General features: G+C 41.4%; 2 protein-coding genes across 5 annotated transcripts in view; both read left to right on the forward strand.

Annotated features, from left to right (window-relative positions):
• Positions 1-1265, forward strand: part of RSF1 (remodeling and spacing factor 1) — a gene marked incomplete at its 3' end in the record, with an annotated part of 62147 nt that extends 60882 nt beyond the window's left edge. The window contains exon 16 of the mRNA XM_082014230.1: positions 691-1265. Within this exon, the coding sequence (XP_081870356.1) occupies positions 691-1265 (575 nt within the window). The remainder of the gene's footprint in view (positions 1-690) is intronic.
• A 10606-nt stretch (positions 1266-11871) lies between these two features.
• On the forward strand, positions 11872-21090 carry CLNS1A (chloride nucleotide-sensitive channel 1A; the record flags this gene model as incomplete). Of its 4 annotated transcripts, XM_082008389.1 has the most annotated exons (6): positions 11872-12020; positions 14188-14324; positions 16606-16716; positions 17857-17967; positions 18781-18954; positions 20576-21090. In XM_082008389.1, 6 exons carry the CDS (start codon positions 11872-11874, stop codon positions 20641-20643), a joined length of 750 nt encoding a protein of 249 aa, XP_081864515.1. In that variant the 3' UTR covers positions 20644-21090. The 4 variants fall into 4 exon arrangements, with proteins under 4 accessions (XP_081864515.1, XP_081864517.1, XP_081864516.1 ...); XM_082008391.1 differs by lacking the exon at positions 18781-18954 and having other exon boundaries at positions 11902-12020; XM_082008390.1 differs by lacking the exon at positions 16606-16716 and having other exon boundaries at positions 11902-12020.

Consider the following 21090-nt stretch of genomic DNA (forward strand, 5'->3'; position numbering starts at 1 on the left):
TACGTTAAATAATACCCTTTAAAATGAAAATTCACGTGCATTTCTAATGGAAATCACAAGGAGACAGCAAATGGTGTTTGCCATTTGGTTTTTTAGTCTCTGTCTTTTCTCACCTAAGCTGTCAAGAGTCAGTGTAACGGCTGTCAGTGTGTAGGCAATATTCCAGTTCGCCAAAAAAAAAAAAGGGGGGACAGTTGGGTGCTGTTCAAGTGCTTTGAAAGGAATTGTATGTAATTTGGGGGTGGCGGGTTATAGTACAGTTGTGTGTGTGTGTGAGTGTGTGTGTATAAAAAGGTATCTATACCTTTTTATGATAGTGCAGCCATTATTTGGGCTCTCAGTTTCTGGAAGGATGTAAAGCAGGTGCTGTGAGATTAGGGATACAGTTCAGTGGTGTTCTGGCATGCAGTTGTCACTTTTAGGGGGGAATACACCTGCCTCTAAAGCCTCTGGTATTTCTAAGATTGGAAACAGAATATCAACAAGTTGTTGGTCTTTGCTACGTAAGCAGTTTATTTGAAAGATAAAAAGAATGCAAGTGTTTTGACATGGCTGGGGAACAAGATGGAAATGTGTGTGGTGAGAGAGAGAGATGGCTTTTTAATGTGTGAAAGATGAAAAATAAGAAAGTGTAATGGTTTTGGTTGCACTCAGATTTGCTAATGGCTTTAAGTCTGCTGCTTATTCCAGAGAGCTACACATCTAAGAACTCTGAAGATGATGAGTCCACAAAGGAGTCAAAGCGATTGATTCGAAAACGTCGGCGAAGTACAGACGACTACTCTGAGGAAGAAGGAGAGGATGAGGAAGACGAAGGGAGGCCTGTTCGCAAACGGCTGAATCGAATCGAAACAGACGACGAAGACAACTGCGAAAATGCTAATGACGACACAGAAAACCCTGCTCCTGCAAATAAGCTGCCAGCACCACAAGCTCCTCAAGACAACACCAAGAAGCACTGCTACCGGATAGAAAGCGATGACGAAGATGACTTTGATAACGTAGGGAAAGTAGAGAGCCCTTTGGACTACAGCCTGGTGGACTTGCCTTCCACCAATGGACAGAGCCCAGGTAAAACCATTGAGAACTTGATTGGCAAGCCAAGCGAGAAGACCCAGGCCCCCAAGGACAGCACAGCCAGCGCCAGCCTGGCGCCCAATGGGACGGGGAGCGGGCAGGAAGCGGTGGGGCCGGAGGAAGATGAAGATGAACTTTTGAGAGTGACTGACCTTGTTGATTACGTCTGTAACAGTGAACAGTTATAAGACTTCCATTTTTGTGCTAATTTATTCCACGGTAGCTCATACCAGCGGGCCAGTTATTAAAAGCTGTTTTATTTTTCCTAGAAAATTCTCCACTACAGTATCACTTTTTAGAAGCAAGAATTTCACCAGTCCTGCAGTCTTTCTGTGAAGTGACCAGTTTTGAACTTCGAAGATGAATTGCTGTAAATTCCCTCTCTTACCCCCCCTTCTCCTTCCAAGTCCATGGTCCTGGGTAATTTCACTCACAAAAACCTTATAACAACAAGAGATTTGTATATTTTTGACTTTATATTTCCTGAGTGCATACAAATTTGTGGAAATGGGTGGCCTAAGAAAGCATTCCAAATTGGTCAGGGCCCAAACCGGAACTGGGGTGGGTTTGGCTCAAGGGGTGGGGGGCGGGTGCAGAAGCACTTGTGCTTTAGCTTTTTCATATGAGATATATATTATATTTAAATGTTCACAACTTAGATTACAACTTAACAGACAGTTAAAAAAAAATTAATGTCTGTACTGTTGCATTTTGTGAGTTGTAGGTTAACATACCATAGCTCATTTTAGTAATCACCTTCATGGAAGCAGTTTGATTTTAATACTGGAGGCAAACAGAATTATTAGAGGCCAAGAAGGTACCATAAACAAGAACTCTACTATCCATTATGACTTGCAGACTTTCCTAATAAACATCCTTTAAAGTGTTTGTACAGTAAAGTGTACTGTAATGACGTTTTTGACAGTCAAAACACGCTAGTCATGAATTTATAAAGCTGTCATGCATAGTTCATCAGATGGTCTTCGATGCACGGTGTCTAGTGGGAGGACGTATCCATGTGAAGTTAGTCTGTAAGTTGGATGGCATCTTGACGTGCTGCAAACTTTTACAGACAAAAGAACCCTGCGGTAGCTGCCTGGCCACTTGAGTTTCACCATCTGTTGGAGTATTCTGAATGAAATATGTTTGTACAAACGGCATTGACCACAGAATGACAGTGCATCAGAGGATTGAGGGATTTTCAAATAAACCGTGACTGGTCCATTCATGTCCTTAATATCTACTTCAAATTGAAGTAAACAAATGGAACAGTTTTCCTTTTGGAGGTTTTCCGTTTGGGGTTTGTGTGTGGTTTTGTTTTGATTTACTTATCTGCCTGGATGTATTAGCAGGTTTTGAATGTAGTGTTGGCCTTTGGCCATTAGAATTTTCTTAAAATACATTTTAATAATTGTCATGTGACCAACTGGTTTCAAGAAGGCAGTATTTCTAAGAGAAAACGCTTGACTCCAAGACATCTCATCAACTTTTGAGTGGGCATGAAGTGATATGTGCTTTTTTATTCAAGGAGGGGGGAAAGACAAAAGAAAAAAAAAACACAACACGGGGCACATAAGAAAGAGCAAAGCTGAAATTTGTTTTGGGTAGCATTCAGTTTTCTCTTTACTCTGAATTAAGATGCAGGCTGTAGCATTTGTACATGTCGTAGCACACAGACAGCTCAAACAGATCTGCCAAACATTGAAATCCAAAAAGGTCACATCTATTAATCCTTTTGCTCTGAGATTTGGATTTTTGACTGGTGTTTATGTCCATTGCCGGCAATGGATGCACCAAAACTGCTGCTGCCACCAAGGAGTGAGTTCTCCTTTCCTGCCCCACCTGAATCCCTTCCATTATGTTGTATTTACTAGTCAGTCATTAAGCACTTCTGTTTTCTTGTAATAAAACCGGCATTAGGCCTTTACTAAATACCTCTCTAGAAAACCTAGATCCAAAAATACCTACCTTCTGGCCTTGAAAGTCTTGTTTTTGTTTCTCCACCTCTTTCTTCAAGAGTTCTATCAGAACCACTCCATGACTCGTACTCATTTGAATTCTAGCAGTGCACATCTGCTGTAAAACTAGAATCAGCAGAGATGCAAAAAGATGAAACTCGCTCATTATCTGCTGTGCTAAGCAAGCTTCTGATTTAAAAAAACTGAGAAATAGCTAAATGAGAACTTAATTCCATCAAAGATTAAATCTTTTTCCACCTTACTGATGTTAACTATGATATTAAAACAGGGTAGTGAAAAGCCACAGAAGTTTAGAATGAGTTCTTAAAAGCATATGTAGCATTTTAAGCTACTCCGGTGTTTTTCTTCCCTTAGGTGATGCATAAATGGAGTGCTTCTACATTTCTAATATACTTGTGTTTTAAAACAAGAAAGAACATATGGCTTCCACTTTTCAATGTTAGTAATTGCTAAGCGTTTTTAATACTTGCAGTGCAAACTGTCTGATTCACGTGCAGCAACACTGTGCAAGCGATGGTTTCTCATTTGTTTTGGCCGTGCCATAATCTTTTTTGCTGCCTGATGGAGCCTTTTAGTATCTGATCAGAGCTGCAGCAGACATTCCTGCTTGTAGAGTCAACCCCAAATGTTAAGTATTTTGTGGGCAAGTAATTGTGAATGTAGGAAAATACATTACCAAATATTCCAACCAGGAAAAAACTCAAGTACTGTGTTAGGGAGTGATGTAAAACTAGGAAAGACCAGGAACCTGAGTTGGAGCATTGAAGCTTACATCAGGAGCGTTGTGTTTTAAAAATGCACAATGACAAGCTGTTACCAAGTTTTACTTTCTCTAGGTCACTTTTTCAAAACCAACTATTCTGTCTTCTAAGAAGTCACCTTTGGTACCTGAGACAGCTTCATCCCCCAGGATCCAGAGTTCCCCCTTAGACCAGTGGGAATGTTATGCAAATAAAAACTGCAAAAAATGCCCTGGAGTCTTAAAATTTTCAAGCTCGTATTTCTCTCATTTCGAAGGCTTCCTGCTTGCTGTAAAATGTATGGTCTCCTATTGGAAAGATGACATTTTCGGACATGAGGCCAGCTGACTTTCATGCTCTTATAGTATGTGTATGTGATTCCAGAGTGGAAATGTCCTCCTGGTGTCTTTACAATCTTGTGTTCTTCCTAAATCACCGTGAGATTAGAAGTTAAATGTCTTTCAGTAGTGGTCTTCAGGTGTGGCTTTAGACTAACAGAAAGCTCAAACTGTATGAGAAATGGAGTGAAAACTGGCCAGGGATTTTTTTTTTTTTTTAACATAATGGATTTAAGAGTACAAGAACAAACAGCTATTGGCTGAACATACAAAGCATTTATTCCACAAACTCTTGTTTATTCCACACAGATTGTCACTAGAAGATCTGTCTCGTTTAACTGCAAACTCTTCAGAGAGTAACTGATTGGGAAGAAAGTGAGTAGACTTCTGTGTGGTTTAAGTAGCATTGGTGAGGAGAAGCACCTATAAATCAAGTGGAGGAATGGACTTTTTTGTGTCACCAAGATAAACGATGGCTATTCGCTTTTTTGCACACAGCTTGTGTGACTATCAGTGACACAAAGTGCACAGTAGCTGTGCTCTGTAATTAATGAATGTGATGCGTGCATCTAACCAGAAGGATGGTAGAATTAAGAATTCTGTTTCCTCACAGTTGCTGTCTTCTAGTTATCGAGTCTTCTAAACCTGAGCATATTCTTGATTTAAAAATGGAAAACGACATCACCAAAGTACGAAAAAACCCTTAATGTTGAAATCTTGTAGGAAGATAGAGCTAACAATCAACTCTGTGATAGTCTGACTTCGTACATGTTGACTTACACAATAAAATCACAGCATCTTCCCGATATTTTTTTTTTTAAATGAAAAAGATTGCTCTGTTCTAACAGCACTTGAGAGAAATGGAGATGCTTTCTTCTAAATTGCTTCATTTATGAAGTATGTCACCTTCCAGATTTCTTTGGATTGAAATGTCTCAGTTATTCCTCATATAGTGGGAGCTGATGACTTAGTTGGACTTGTTTTCTGTTCTTTTCTGTTTGTTAATTGCTACATCTGAACTCTTGGCAAGAGACCTTACTCAAAGAACCTCACAGGGGAAACAAAACGTTCACAAAAGAAAAACTGTATAGTAGTGGTACACTTGTTCTGATTTGTCTCCATATTTATCATTTGAAGTACATTGGTATCCAGATGCTGCAACTGTTTAATGATTTTAGTAATTCCTTGTCAGGGTGTCCATTTTATACCTCTGTTTTCAGGCACTTATAACTTGGTTTTCAGTGCTCTTCAATGGGAAGGCCTGGTCTAAACTTTCAACTAATTGTTTCAAATTACGTATTTTCACAACCTTCTTTTATGAAAAGTAAACGAGGAGTTTTTATGGCACCTGCTTTTTTAATTCACTTTGTACACAGTAATTTAAATAAATCACGGCAGTAATGCTAGCCCCTGGAACTGGTCTGATGAAGAGATTTGTATCATCTAGTTCAAAATGGCAATATATAGGCCTTGAAAATTGGTTTTGGTACAAGTGACTACTATTCACAGGCTTGTAATATGGATAGAATGTATTTACATTTGACGTATGCTTCCAATTCACTGGGTATATAAAATCCGTAAATATATAAATATTTATACAAAAATATCAATATATAAATATTGATATAAATATATCAATATTTATATAAAAGATCAAATATCTTCCACCAAAACAGTAACTTTCTGAAAAAAATTGTGTTGAGTATGGTTCGGGAAACTCCAGCAAGTTATGTGAAAGAGCACAGTTCTGCAATTCCTTAAGTTTTTAAAGCTTCTATAGAAGAATTGAGGATATTGGCTGAAATAAGAATTTGCAGGATTAAGCCCGCATTTCCTGGTAGTCTTACTTTTCTTCCTCCCCTTCCCTTACAGTTGGGGTGGGACTATATCTCACTTAAAATGTTGGAAGACAGAAAATAAATCCAACAGAAATTATCCTTATTTTTTTCCAGCATATACTGATGTAAGAAAAAATTCCACATGACTAATTTTTGGTGCTTTAGGGTTGGGTACCCAATCTGAAACCTCTCTCTAGTGGAGAGCTCTGGCTTCAGAAGTATTTATCAACTGAAAAACTATCTCTGAAGCTGGACACCCAGCAGTTGGGGTATCAAAGATTATGAGTCACTTCTGAAAACACGCATTACTTACCAAGCTCTTATTTTAGATTAGGTGTAACTAACTGAGATAGTTCCAAACGGCAAAAAATGTGTGCTTGGGAATTGATTGTCCCAACGCTTCAGAGTAATTTAACTTATTTTGTATATTGCAAAAGATGTATATTGCTTAGTATGACACTAAAAAAAAAAATTGTGTACAGCTTCTGGGGGGAAGAATAGAACACTCTAAAGTAGATAAGAGGTTTTTATAATTGAATATGTGGTGTAAAGGCTCCAGATTTAACTGCAATTAAAAGGAAGTCCTACAACTTGGGTTTTTGACTATCATTTTGTAAATGCAAGCACCCCCTACCTGAGCTGAGGAGCAGGAGAGGGGACATGCGCTTAATGAAGGCGTGTGTGCGCCTGCGAATATATCTACTATTGCTACATATAACCCCAAAGGTTACTAACAAGAACTGAACGATGGAGTCGCTCTGTTCGTTCAGTTGGTTTACTTTGTGCACTTTGCAGCACTTTGTGTATAGTCAGTCTCACTGGTTCCCCAGGTGCAGACAGAGTCGCTCTCTCCTGCTGTTTGGATACTCTTTCAAATAACAGCAGGAGATGGGGAATGGATGGAGGGAAGCAGAATGGAAAAATGTGTATGCAAACCCATGCCATTTGCAAGACAGGTCTTGGACTGGCCTAGAAACTACTTCTGACTTGCCCTTTCAAGACTGTATTTCCAATGGAAGGTCTCCATTTAGGAGAATCATCCCGATACTCTCCTTTCCTCATCCTGACCTTCAGAAGTAACAGGAAAATCTACATGAGGCCTCCTTCTTTGAGGGAATCGGTAATGTTCCATCAGCATGTTGTGGAGAAAGTTAGGATCAGTCTGTAGAGTATTATGACAACGTTTGCCTCTGGGGACGACGGTTGGAGTCCGCACAGTTTGCTTTGTTGTTTGTTCATCTTACTGTGTCCCACACAACTAAACTTAGATTAGTCTGTCAGAACTTGACTTAAATGATTCTATGGGGATAAGGTCCTTCTACTAAAACATATGATAGGCCTAGTTACCAGTGCACCATTTGTTAGTTAGAGCAGTTAAAAGTCCTTAATAGATACTAATCTGCTACTCAAGTTAGTGGTAGAAAAGGAAATCAAATCATAAAGCTATAAGCCTTGTTTAATTTTCCATTTCATACTCGTTATATGGACTCTAAAATCTTGTACAGTATCTTATTCCTATACTATATTCATTAAAATGGTACTCCTCCCCCTAACTTTCATTGAAATGATTTGTTGTTAATGCCAATGCAGTTGCTAGTTCCTACCTGTGTTTCACAGCCCTCCTACAGCAGCCAGGAGATGGTATGTGACTGATTCAGAAGTGTAACACCACCACTCTCGGCATGCACGACGGTTCTCACATAGGCACAGATCCTGTATATTAGACAAACATCAGGTATATTCATTGTCCCAGGTAACACAGAGCAGGTTACTTGCTAGCAGAATGGTTATCCTCCAATATTCCGTGAGAATTAGATCAAACTGGCCAGATAGGTCTCTTAAAATTTAAGATATACTTACATGAAATACAGTTTTGACTTATTCCTGTGTGCTGTTCATATGTTTGCAAAGAAACCTTGAGTTCCTTAAAAATGGTCTCATTCACAGTTGGCCTAATTTTTGTTTTCTTTCTCTAAAGAGTCAACATGGTAAAGTTCCACAACCTGAGCTCTTTCTGTGGAGTTTAACCCTTGCGTTTCTTAAGTCCTGAACCTTGGTTTTTCAATCTCTCTTCAATCATGACTTGCTACAATATCAAAGGGAAAGGACTGAGGGGACACACACTGTGTGTGTGGGAGGAGGGGGAGAGATGCTGAAAAAACTGGAAGTGTTTTTCTTGTTGCACATAAACCGGGTGGTGCTTTCACTGTCTTTCCCCCCCACCAGTAATATCACGTGCATGTAAAACATGATGCATTAAAACTTTTTAAAATGGAAGTCATGGTGGCCTCAGTGCTGAAAGGGTTAACTGCAGTTTATTAACAGCTAATGTTTTTAGATTTGCAGTACACAACTGTTTAAATACTGTATTCCTTGTAAATGAAGTTAAAAACAAATGTTAAGGCTGGTGCCAATATTTTTGTTAATGAATTGTTCAGCGTTGTCTCTCACTACAGTCTGGTCAGAACTCTTTGTGTATAAGCTGGGCCTGAAGCCATTTTATAGCTTGTAGGCCTAATTGTGTAACTTTTCTTTCATAATGTTTTTGTTATAATATCTACTGTCATTTCTTTCATATAAATATGACATGTAAATTGTCATAATAAAAAAAATTGAAATAACTTGATGTACAAAGTAGAATGTGTATTGAAGAAACAAGTGCTTTTTAAGGATCATCGTATGTGCACATACATTTCTTTTTTACTTTTAAAATAAGCACCGAGTAATGCCTGACACACATTGTTCCAGCTGGTGATGCTGCCACTGCCTGCCATGAGAATGGAGAACTTGTGTTTTATGTTGATTTTGTTACGGCAGCTCAACTGACAAGATTTTTTCTTTCTTTGACCACCTCTGGCTGATGGTGGGGAAGACCTGATGGATTTATTTTTGCAGTTGTGATGATTTTCTGTAAGTGTTCCATCTTCTACATAATTTTTATATCTAATTTCATAGTGATGTTGCAGTCAGTTGACAAAAACCAGTAGCTTGAACAGGGTTCAGTGCTTGCCTTATGCTACAACATCAATTTTGTTTGCTGTTGGAGTTCTATAATTGCTGAATTAGTGGTGAATTCTTACAGCTATGGAGAAAATCTGCATGGTTGTCAGCAGTATTTGTTCACAAGGGTCATACCTGCAGCCGACACTTAGGCTGTTCCAGGACGCATACGTGGTACTAAAAAGAGAGGGGCTTGGTTCATTTATTTAGGCTGGGATGTGTAAAACCACTGAATGGAATCCTGCAGAGAAGCATTGAAGATATAGATGTTCTGACATATGGCTATGGCGATGGACATAGATGATGTTTTAGGACTTTAACAGGAAAAATTCGGGGGGAGAGAAGTGAATTGAAGAAAAGGGTGATTTTTCTCTGTGTGAATCACTGAAGCCTGTCAATCTTTTGTTTTCTTTGAACGCATCTGTGGTTAGAGTCAAGCTACTGCGCGTTCCTGTAGTGATGAGAAATTGCTGTGAAATCCATCTTCCTGCTCCAAATTCAATGCCAGAATTTTACATTTACATTTTTGACGGCCTTGGGGTGTTTAGGTCTGAGCTGGGCACCTTCCAGCATGCAGCACCTTGTACTCAGTGGAGAGAAACAGGCTCCTGCCAGTGGTGGGTCTTACCTTCTGTCCTAAGATGACTCTTAACCCTGTGAAGGTACCTCCTTCTCTCTGTTGCCTCCAAACACAGCCCTGTTGACTAAATCACTTTTGGACATCCACTGTTCAGGTGTCAGTGTGGGGGTAGATCCTAACTTACTTTTTAAAGCACTTACAGCTGAGGAAACGACCTTTCAAATAGTGCCATTCCATTTTGTTCATGAAGTTAGGCAGGACATGTCCGCCTACCTGCTCTGAACTTCATTAGATACCACACTCAGTACTGGGGCATGAAGTATCTGGATCTTGTAAACGAGGAAGATGTGGATTTCTCATCCTCCCTAATGCCTCAGCCTCAAAACCAACCTCCTAGCCTGGGCTTAAACCGTCTTTTTTCCTGTTTTCTCTTGGAAGAGTGACACAAGAAACTTGCCATTTATGTGCAGGAGGAGAAATGAACTCTGTATTGTTCCACGTGCAGTGGCTTAATTCAACTTCAATCATTCAGAAATGTTAATTCAAAACAATCTAAAGGAGTTGTCATGTGATTTCAAGTTAACTACAGATGTTGTGAGGGCTCTTCACGGCTGATGTGGACAGCCATGTTAGGTAATGGGATGAACGTGAGCAGGAATATTGATTTATAACCACTAAGTGTGGTGAATGGGTGTTTCCATGAATTTCCATCTCTTCCCACCAGCTGCTGCACTCTGATCTGTATTCAGGGATAAATCGTAGATTTTTGTTTCCAGATCAGCATTTGTCTTGGTGTGGCAAACTTGAAGATGGTCGAAAAACTTCCTTTTCCTCATCTCCTATTGCCTCTTGTCATTTTTTTTCAAGCTATTCCAGCAGTGTTGAAATATCACTTCATTGTGGAAATTGCTTTGATTTTGGTCAAGGTGGTTATTGGTATGAATAATAATTTGCATAATTGGAATCCAGAATGGGTAGGCATGGCTGAGAAGCCTTCCAAAACATTTTGAAAAGCTCAGCCTAAAAGAATGTTCTTGGTCCCCCTGGTTTCTTCACACATTTTCTTTTTCCAGAACGTGCTGCTTTGGCTCTTTGCTATCCAGAACCGTAACTAGGGAAGTCCAGAGAAAGGAAAGGTGGAGACCCAATTCTGTTAACAATCAGTTCATGTTTGTGAGAACCTGGGTTTGCACACAGGTAAATGACTCCTTAAAAGTAAATTCAAACTGATAAAGGGAAGATTAAAAATCATGACAACAAGCTAACAATTGCATGGGCTTGTGGCGAGTATGTTGTCCTGCACGGCAGGAGCATTTTCCAACCCGAAATGTCAGGGAGAAGAATTGTTTGCAGTGGTGCTGCCTCACTGATGGAGCTACCAGGAGTATCCCCTGACACAGATGTATTTCACTGGTGCAGACTGAATGTTACCATTTATTTACCCACACTGCACTGTTGTAATCCCTGTTTTTCACTGCAGTAGCACGTGTTGTAAGAGAAACTTGCTGCAGGAATGGTGTAAATCCAGGGGAAGAAGCGGGTCCAGTGCTCACAAATGGACGGCAGCCTTCCCATCGCTGCAGTCCGCTGTGCCAAGACTATCCTCAGCTCTGATGGCAGCTCACCAGTACATACCGTAGTAGCACTGGGCTGCTGATCTCAAGTTCATCACTGCTGAGGGAAATCAACTGGATACCCTTTAAGCAATTCAGGTACTTATGACTTCCTTTTTCTTCTCCACGTGTATCTACCAGGCATTGGGTGCTGGCCATCCACCTAAAATTCCCTTTCCAGCATCTAATAATGGTCACCAAAAAGCTGCTGTTTTTTTCCTTTGTCACCTGTCCCACAGAGATTTACAGGCCAAAATACAGATGCTGCTCATGAGCTGTCGTTGCGCAGTACTGTCAGGGATCGCCTCAGCGCTCCTCTGTGCTTCTCTTTTCCAGATAATGAAAATTTTACACAAAAGCTGCCAGAGACAGATGCTCCTGGAACACAGACTACATCGGTCTGGAGAGAAGTCACGACTCACCCTCAGGAACATGAACATTTTGGGGTGAAACACCGTCCCCTCTCCTGCGGGTGGAGGATGAGGGGGGAAATTACTTCAGGGGGAACGACAGCCTTCGGCCGCGCCCTGTGCCGCTCCCGCTCCTCAGGGCCCGGCCAGGGCGGGAAGGGCTCCAACATGGCGGTGCTGGCACGCGCTATCCTCCCACGCCATAGAGACGTGCCTAGAGAGGCTCGACAGGGCGACGACTTCCGCTTCCTGTGGCCGTGGGGGCGGTTCCGCTTTCGGCGGCCGCGGAGGAGGCGATGGTGGAGGCGGGAGGCGGCGGCGGCGCCATGAGTTTCCTCAAGCGGTTCCCGCCGCCGGCCGAGGGTGTTCGCCACCAGCAGCCTGACACGGAGGCGGTGCTGGCGGGGCGCAGCCTGGGCGCCGGCACTCTCTACATCGCCGAGAGGTGAGGGAGGCGGAACCGGAGCGTGGGGTTACGTTCTCGGGACCCACCTAAGCCTCGGAGCTGCCCTGAGAAGGCTGGAGGGCCGTCGTGTGAGGGGCTGCCTTGGGAGGGCTCTCCCTACGGGGACTGGGTTGTCCTGAGATGGCCGACTTGATGGGGGCCTTCCCTGGGGGCTGATGGAGACCAGGCCGGGAGGGCCGCGTGTGTGTGGGCCTCTCTCCCCCGAGGGGTCGTCTCCTGTGGGGGGAGTGTGGGGTCTCCCCCGAGGGCACCTGCCTGGAGGGGGATTTGGGGACTCGGCTAAGGGGAGCCGTCATGTGGGGGAGGCCCGCAAAGAGGGCTGCGAGGGGCAAGCTCTGAGGGGGGTCCCCACTATTCCTGCTCCAAATGGTGTTTTATGGAACGCGGGAGAGAACCCCCCAGCAAGGGAGCCCGGCCGGCTGCACATTAATGACACGGCACCTCTTTTCCATTGACAGGGGAGCGAACAGGGCTGTTGGTTTTCTGCTGTTATTAACTACGGTGGTTCTGTGAAGTCTCGTGTTACATTAATCATGTGGCCACTGTATGCTCTTAGTAGGCAGAAAGAAGTCAGGTTATTCTGGATAATGTTACCTGAAGTCTTTATAACTTTCTTTAACTCCTTCCCACGGTATGCAGTTCAAGACGACTGCTTGTTGATAAAGACAACAATTTTCTTTAACTGTGGAAAAGTACTCTAAATATAATATATTTCTGCAGTGGAAGAGTGTTGTTAGAACAAAAATGTCATCTAAAATGTGCACTGAGGAGTGAATTGTTTTTTAAAACCTTTAGATTCTGAAACATTTATGAAATGAGTAATATTATTTGAACGGTTTTTGCACCACCTGAACTTGTCAGTGATGTTGCATTCCTCTTGCAGAGGAATCTCTCTGGAATTTCAGTTACTGTTTGGTTGCAGATACAAGGGCTTCTGTTTGCGCAGCAGCTGCTCTCAAAACGTACAATGTTGAGCTTCCTCATAACTTGCTTTCACTAGATTTTTGTGTGAGGTGCATACAAGTCTGCCAGCTTCCTTCCAATATGTTTCAAGGGTGTTGCAGAGCTTTTACCAGAGTCACTTGCTGGTAATGAATAGAAAACGCCAGCGTTTGCAGGAGTGCCATGTTGTGGGAGAACTGGGTGGACAATGCAGCTTTGGTTCCATGTACTGACTCTGCGCCAACAGCTGCAGATGTTGAGAACTGGCTGATCAAGGCTAGGAAAGAAATTCCTCACTCCCACTTAGCCACCTCTTGCTCTCGGCCTCATTTCCCAAGGCAAGGAGTCTTCTGTGACCTTTTAACTGGTTTTGTCCCTCCACAAAAACTTCTGAACCCTTGAGTTTTTGTACGTGGTGGACATCTCGCTTTCTGCCCCTCAGTATTTCTGTTCACTGTGTGACTTCATTGATCACAAACACCCAAAACTAGCTTGATTTTGATTTCTTGGCTGCTAGAAAGACTTCATATCGTTCTGATATGAAGGAGGTAGCAACCTAGTTGTGACCACGTGTGCTGTTTCTGGCTGTTGTTGGGGATGAGAGTGAAAATGGGGGGAAGCAGAGGTTATAGCACATAAGTTGTGAGTTGCGGGGGGGAAAAACATAACCTGGCTTTGTTAGCTCTGCTGATCATGTACCTGGTTGTTTTTCTACATACAGGCTATACCCACATCAGATCTATAGTCCTCCAGAAATTACAACAGTGACTTTCCGTTCAGCGTTCTCTTTATCTTGAAAAATGCACAAACATTTGATAGTTTGAGTTATAAATTGCACTCTGGAACCTCTGTAGTTATCTTTAGGATGATTGTTATTTACAGAGAGGAGAAAATAAAGAAGCAGGGAGAGAAATTCAGGGTTTAGTGTAAGTGTGATAAAGCTGAAATATGTTTAGGGTGCTCTGCTTCACATTCTTTAAGAAAAGGTTTCTTTTACCTCAGCCATCAGTTATGCTGTTGCAACGTCCTGTTAGGGCAGGTCCAGAACCTTGTATTACCTACAGTGGGGTAAGTGCCTTGTCCAGAAGTACTCACTTTTTTGGGGCTGGTTTGCTTTTCTGCAGATGCGAGTCAGGTACCTTAGATTCCTCTGTTAGTTTATAACTTGTCTCTGCCTTTTTTCCCCCCGCCTCCTCCTTGTTAGTCGCTTGTCTTGGTTGGAAAACTCCGGAGTTGGCTTCTCGTTGGATTATCCCACCATAAGTTTACATGCTGTCTCCAGGGACCTGAACGCCTACCCATGGGAGCACTTGTATGTCATGGTGAATGCCAAATTCGAAGGTATGCCTGCAGTGTTGCTTAGTGTTCCCACACAGTCCTGAGCAGCATTATTTCTTCTTCAAAGAGAGTAAATTTTGTTTTTAAAAATGATACGCTTCATTCAAGTAATAGTTTGCATTTTCTTTTCATTTTCCCGAATGATAATTATTTTAGAAGTATAGCTTTGCCCTTTTTTAGAGTCACTTCTGTACTGTTCTGCTCTCAGCATGTGACTATGTATACCTGGAGCTGCTGAAAATTGGTTCTCTGCTCTCTTGTACTCATTTTAAACAATTTACTTCCTCTGTAGTCTGCCTGCGACTCCAGCTTAGGTATTGTTTTTGCTTTATTGAATTTATGCTAATGTTGCTACCCTCTCCAGGCTTTATGAACTCCTGCTGTTTCACATTAGCCTGCAAGCTTTCATTAATTTTCTCCTGCAGCTTGCTTAAAAAAAACCCAAAACCCCCAAAAAAACCCAGTAGCTCATGTTACCAGGCTTAATGGATCTTTTAATAGACTTCCCACAAAACCAACATTTGACCATTCTTGCTTTGACCTAGAGAAAAAAGCTTTGTGTTTCATTGTTTGTATGCAAATTTTCTATGTTTTTGATGTATTTATTTTTTTTCTCCTGGCAGAGCTTTTAATCTTTTAAGTGTGTCATAAACTGCCATCTCAGCTGAAGAGAAGCAAGTGTTAAGTCTTGAGCAGGTCTCCTTTCCCCTTCATGCCTACTAGTCATTGTAGTTAAAGGTTAAAATCTGGCATTTAATTTTTCTTTAAATAGTCTATATACTGAAAGTAGTGACAAGACTCTGAGGAGGCAGAGGTGTTTTTAAGCTCTTGTAACTCTCCATTATTTCCTTCTCTCATGTTACTAATATTCTCTGACAGTCAATCACTACAAGTAATAAGAGAACGTGTATGTACACCTCTTGGTTCTGCTTTCTCATTTTCCTTTAACTGTGTTTATTTTGAAGTAAGCTGAACCTAGTCTGAAGAAAGATACTGTTCTTAATTCTTTCTGATAATGGTTTATGAAAATACAGATATCCTGTGATAATTCTTATCTATAAATCCATAATGGACTGATTTTTTGGTGGTTTTTTGTTTGTTGAGTTTTTTTGAATGTATGACCTCTGGCTACAGTAAGTCTTCCACAGTAAGTAGATTTGTTTATTTTTCAAGTCTATCCCTGGCCTGCAGTTTTGACTGCTGAATAGTGTTAAACCAAAAACTCTCCACTTCTTTGGCTGCAGGAGTCTTCATTTCTTAGTTGGGCAGGGTACATTTTGTTCTTCCTCTGCAAGTTTTTGTTGTGCTTTGTGTGTCTATGTGCCTTATCCTCGCCTCTTTTTTTTTTTTGAAAAAGGCAGTCAGAGGTTGACTTCATTGAAAACAAAGAGCTGGACTCAGCAGCAACAAGCTGTGCCTGCGGGTGTCAGTTGGAAAAGGATTGGGTAGCTCCCTTGGACGCTTCATTTTTTGGGGCAGCTGGCTGGCAGCTTCCTGGCTTCTTTATAGTCTTGGTGGTGCCAGTTTTGTATGTGATAAAAGCCACTTTCAGTGGAACAGCCTTAACTGTATTCCTCTTTTTCTGTAGAAGATAATTCAGCGTCCCAAGCCCAAAAGTGATGAACTGTAGACATCTTTGTGGTTTTTATATTTATGGAAATTAAAAATGTCACATTTTACTTATTCATGTATGTAGCGCACAGAAGTCAGGAAGCACGGTTTTGCCCACAGTTGCCACTGGCTCTGGGTGCACTTTCTACCTCTGCCATCTTGCTGGCTGGCTAGGAACATGAGAAATTGAGTAGAGATCTTCTGTAAATGTCGGAGTCCTCTGTGAGAGGCCACCCTGGAAGATAGTTGATTTTCACAACAGTAGTGTTAAAGATCCGTAAAATTAATGTGGCTTAAAAAAAATACATATATAGCATTGTGCAAGTAAACGATAATGACTGTGAATCGTGGGGTTTTTTGAGCACAATTGTTTCTAATAAGAATCAGGCAGTTTTTCTGAAGTACGTGGATACATCATGTGCACGTTACAGAAATCTGAAGTCCTAAAATTATAAATAGAGAAGTTTTTGTATGCATTGCAAGTGTTGTTGAGGTGCTGCGAGAGGACCTCCTATATCTGTAATGTGGGTGGGAGTGGGTTGGTTTGTGCCTCTCAGGTTGTGTCCAGGTTTCTGATTTGATTATGTGTGTGTTCCTGAAAGAATAAACAAATGTAACTTTTTTGGGGCAAAATAAACATGTTTCTCTTAAATCTTTCCATTTCCTAAAGAAGAGGAGAAAAAGGAGGCTCCCATGGCTGAAGGGGAGGAGGAGGAAGACGACAGCGATGATGATGGAGAACCAATTGCAGAATTCAGATTTGTACCTAGCGACAAATCAGCCTGTAAGTGAAGAGGGAAATCCCAGTTTAGCTTAAAGTCCTGGCTATATGTGGAAGACACAGGGGTATAGAGCTGTAAGTGATGTGATCCTTTAGCGTCCCTCTCTAATTACTTCATTTCTGTGTACTAAGAGCAAAGCAAATTGTTTTCTTTTGCTTGAAACTGAAATATTTCAAGCAGCCACTGTCAGGGAAAATTCCAGTGCTTCAAAATAGAGACTTCTGAGTATAAATACGTGACACAGATAATCTTATCTCTATACATTTGCAGATAACTTGTATGGGAAACATCTTTTTAATTACAAATTCAGTGATACTTGAGTCAGCAACAGTTTCATTAGGAACATGCTGATGTCCAGACACTACCGCTGGAAAGCAGTCGTATCCCATCCGGCAGGGAGCTTACAGTTGGATCCAAGTTCTAAGAATCTTATGTATTAGATGCTGCAACGGTCCTGTAGTGGGTAACCACAGACTGAATTGTCCAGAGATAAGCCTTTACCATCGATGAAATAACAGAAAAGTGCTGTTAAAAGGATAAAGCACCAGGCTGGCTCTTGGAAACCTGGTTTGTTTCTTGCATCACTGCTGGCATTGATGTTTTCAAATATGAATTCAGTGGTGATTCTCATAAAGAAATAGTCTCAATCTCTCTGCTTACTTAGCCCAGGATTTCTTGCCTGTTGTTGTGGGATATTGGTGGAGAAACGAGGGAGGTTTTTCTTGACCTCTGCAACTCCTGACCACCCTCATGTATTTTGGGAAATGCTGCCTCTAGTATCCCTGTGTTCTCTGGTTGTGGCTGTGCAGGACCACAAAATTGGTTGTAAATCATCAGCTGTTTCCTTAAATTTCCTAACCTTGAAGCATTGGCTTCTTGGTTTGTGATGCATGCAAATGGACAAGGTATTAAGATACAGTTTAAGGAGACGCTTCTAACAGTGTCTTAGCTGAAGTTGCCTTTTTCCAGCTGGGATGGGAGCGTGACTGCACAAGCATGGTTCCTGGGAGTCCTGGCCTTGGCTGGTGGGAGATTTGCAGTTCACGGCAGCCAACGGAAAACACTGGAAATTAACTATTAGCATCTTTTTAAAAATTTTTTTGGCTGCTTGCCCAGAAGATAATTCTGTTTTGTTCGTACAGTGGAAGCTATGTTTTCAGCAATGTGTGAATGCCAAGCTCTGCACCCAGACCCAGATGATGAAGATTCAGACAACGATTATGAAGGGGAGGAGTACGATGTTGAGGCTCACGGTTCGTAACGGTTGTTTCTTTTGAAATACCTACCAGCACTTGGATACCTGGAACTTCTCCTACGGTACCTGTCGTGAGAATGGTTTGGTCTGTTAAGAAGTTCCTTGTTTATTAATCATCTTCCTGAAACATTCTTTACGCCACAGGCACAGTATAAAAACCTCAGAAATCTGCAGAAAATCTGTAGTTTAGCTCTCACAAATCACTGAAACTCAGAAAAAACATTGTTCTCATTCTGAAAAGCCCCAAGATGCAAGTATGAGCCTTTCCTGTTCCCAGTGGATGTGCTAGCACAAGTTCAGTGCCATTGCTGTGGCATGGTCAGTTCATGTCACTGTGTATATTCGTAACTGATATAAGCATCCTTTTAATCTCAGTCAGTTAATCTGAGCATAATTTGTCTATGTAACAGACAAATATTGTTGTCCTATATAATATAACTTCTAAGAAAGATGGGGCAGACTTTTTAAGCAGGGCCTGTTGAGATAGGACAAGGGGTAATGGTTGTAAACTAAAAGAGGGCAGACTTAGAGTAGTTCTAAGGAAGAAGTTTTTGACAATGAGGATGGTGAACCACTGGCCCTGGTTGCCCAGAGAGGTGGTCGATGCCCCATCCCTGGGAACATCCCAGGTCAGGTTGGACGGGGCTCTGAGCAACCTGCTCTAGTTGAAGATGACCCTGGTCATGGCAGGGGGTTGGACTAGGCGGCCTTGAAAGGTCCCTTCCAACCCAAACTATTCTACGAGTCTATTCCTCCTGCTTGCTGCAGGCTCCTAAAATGAGGTCTGATAAACATGAACTTGTTTTTGCAGAGCTAGAACAAGGTGACATCCCAACCTTTTACACTTACGAAGAAGGATTGTCGCATTTAACTGCAGAAGGTCAGGCCACCCTGGAGAGGTTAGAAGGCATGTTAGCCCAGTCTGTCAGCAGTCAGTACAACATGGCTGGAGTGAGAACAGAAGACTCGATAAGGGAGTTTGAAGGTAAGAAATCCTTTTCTATACTATCCTATAGACAGTATAGAATCTTATATTTTTCTAAAGTATATATGAAAGCAGCGGTTCTCAAGTCTGGCTAATCCACAAACAGCAGCACTGAGCAAGTATCGTGCTGTGGGTGATACCTTACCATGCTGTGTGCATCAACAACTGTTTTATCTTTGTTCCCAACCACAGGTTATAAAAAAGCCTGTGGTCCTGCGGGCAACACGGTGCCTTCTGTGGATTGAGGGCTACTGTGTTTGCAGAGTGAGGACCACTGCGTTAAGAATTCTTGATTCTTACTGGTATGGTTTCCTGGAATAGTAGTAGGGTAAAGTTAATTTAGGATTTTTAAAAAAAATTAAACTTCTCAGTCTACACTAGGATTAGGAAGCAGTTTCTACTCTAAACAGGTAATAGTTTGGTTTGTTTTTTTTTTTAATACCCTAAATTGTAAGTTAATGATTCTCTTTATAGAGTTCAGTGTGAATTCAGAATCATTGAAATACACTGGAACAGATTTAAAATAAAATAAATCTACTTTTATGAAAGATGCTGACTCTTAATGCTACTGATTATTCAAACGTATTTAAGGAGTAAAGCTTCTTTTTGTCAGGAAAAAAAACCCCAATCTCCCAAATCTTACCTTTTCTGCATGCTGTTTTCACTGGAGCAATATATTACTTGGGAGAAGTACAAAGAAGTAGTTTAGTAGTCTGTCATCACTTTTTGATACAAATTGCAGTGTTTTAGTATGGCCTGATGTTTTTGAAGGATGAAAAGTGATGCAGCTGTTGTGAATTTCTAGCTATCAGCTTGCCTAGAATAGGCAACAAAACAATAACTAATCCATTCTCATCCACATGGATGACTTTTTTAATCTATTTTTTCTGTCAGTTGTTTACAGGTTCTCTTTGCTGCACAACTTTGAATAAATGTATATAATGTAAAAATAACCTTGGGTGATATACTCGTGTTTTAGCAGTTCCCTTCATTTGAAAATTTTGTCAGGTTTCTGAAACCCAAAATTTTGAAAATTAAAATAAACTGAACAGCATGTATGTCATGTATCTCAAAGCCATCGTCATCAGTTTTATGTGCCTTCCTAATTTTATTTGCTACAGTACTGCTTCTTGGTTTGCTACAATTATTAATAACCCCAGGGCTGCTCAGTTTCAGAATTCTGTTATTTTTGACATTGTAGCACTGAGTGGTTGTTCCTTTTTTCAACTTGATTGCTGAGAGTGGTTTCGGAACAGGATCCAACCTCCTTCTGTTAGAGTGTAACAAAAGCTCTTAAAAGGAATCATGCCATTTGTTACACCAAAACTTAATTTAAAAAATGAAATAGTTTAAATCTGGTATTTAAGTCTTTTAATACAATAGGGTGAGACGAGGTTGTAGGAAGCAGTGACATCTTTAAGTGACCGACTGATAAAGCTGGTACAAAACCACAAACAGCAGTTTCCTTAGGCTGCTTTCAGCAGTTGCACAAAGGAGTTTTCTATTCTGGACATCTCTTGTCAACAGAGGGCACTCGCTCTCTTTCATGTGATACCATCACCTGCTTGCGAGCCTGCGGCATTACGTAGTGTTGGCTGTTTTGGTTTTTTTTTTTTTCCAGATGGGATGGATGTTGACGTAGCACCAGTAGTTGCGGGGCAGTTTGAAGACGCCGAAGTCGATCACTGAGGAGGACGTATGCTGCTGTAAGTTCTTCTGTCTTCCAATGCCAGTGCTTTTCAGTCCTGCACAGCCTTCCGTCTCTGTAATTTGTGTAATGCAGATGATCCCAGATCTCCTAGAGGAAATATCTCGTGCTATCAGGACGATGGTGATTTAGAGAAGGAAAGGGTACCTGTAGATATCACAAGTATGGAAAGGTGATCTGTTCAAAATTGCCTGTCAGCATAAACCATCGTGCTGCGTGGGTAACCTATGTGGACGTGCCTGTCTGGAAGACAGGTCAGCCGTTTGGTAAATTAAGAATTGTCCGATCTTAGAGGCTCTCAGATGCTGATATATGAACACTGGAGCTGTTGCTGGGAAGTTACTGTCCTTAGTATCTGTTATTTCACCCTTAGTGTGCAAGATTTCCCAGGCCTTTCAAGGGGGCAGAACACCTCACAGCACTGCGAG

Source organism: Phaethon aethereus, assembly GCF_964289735.1.
Source record: "Phaethon aethereus genome assembly, chromosome: 1".
Taxonomy (NCBI): domain Eukaryota; kingdom Metazoa; phylum Chordata; class Aves; order Phaethontiformes; family Phaethontidae; genus Phaethon; species Phaethon aethereus.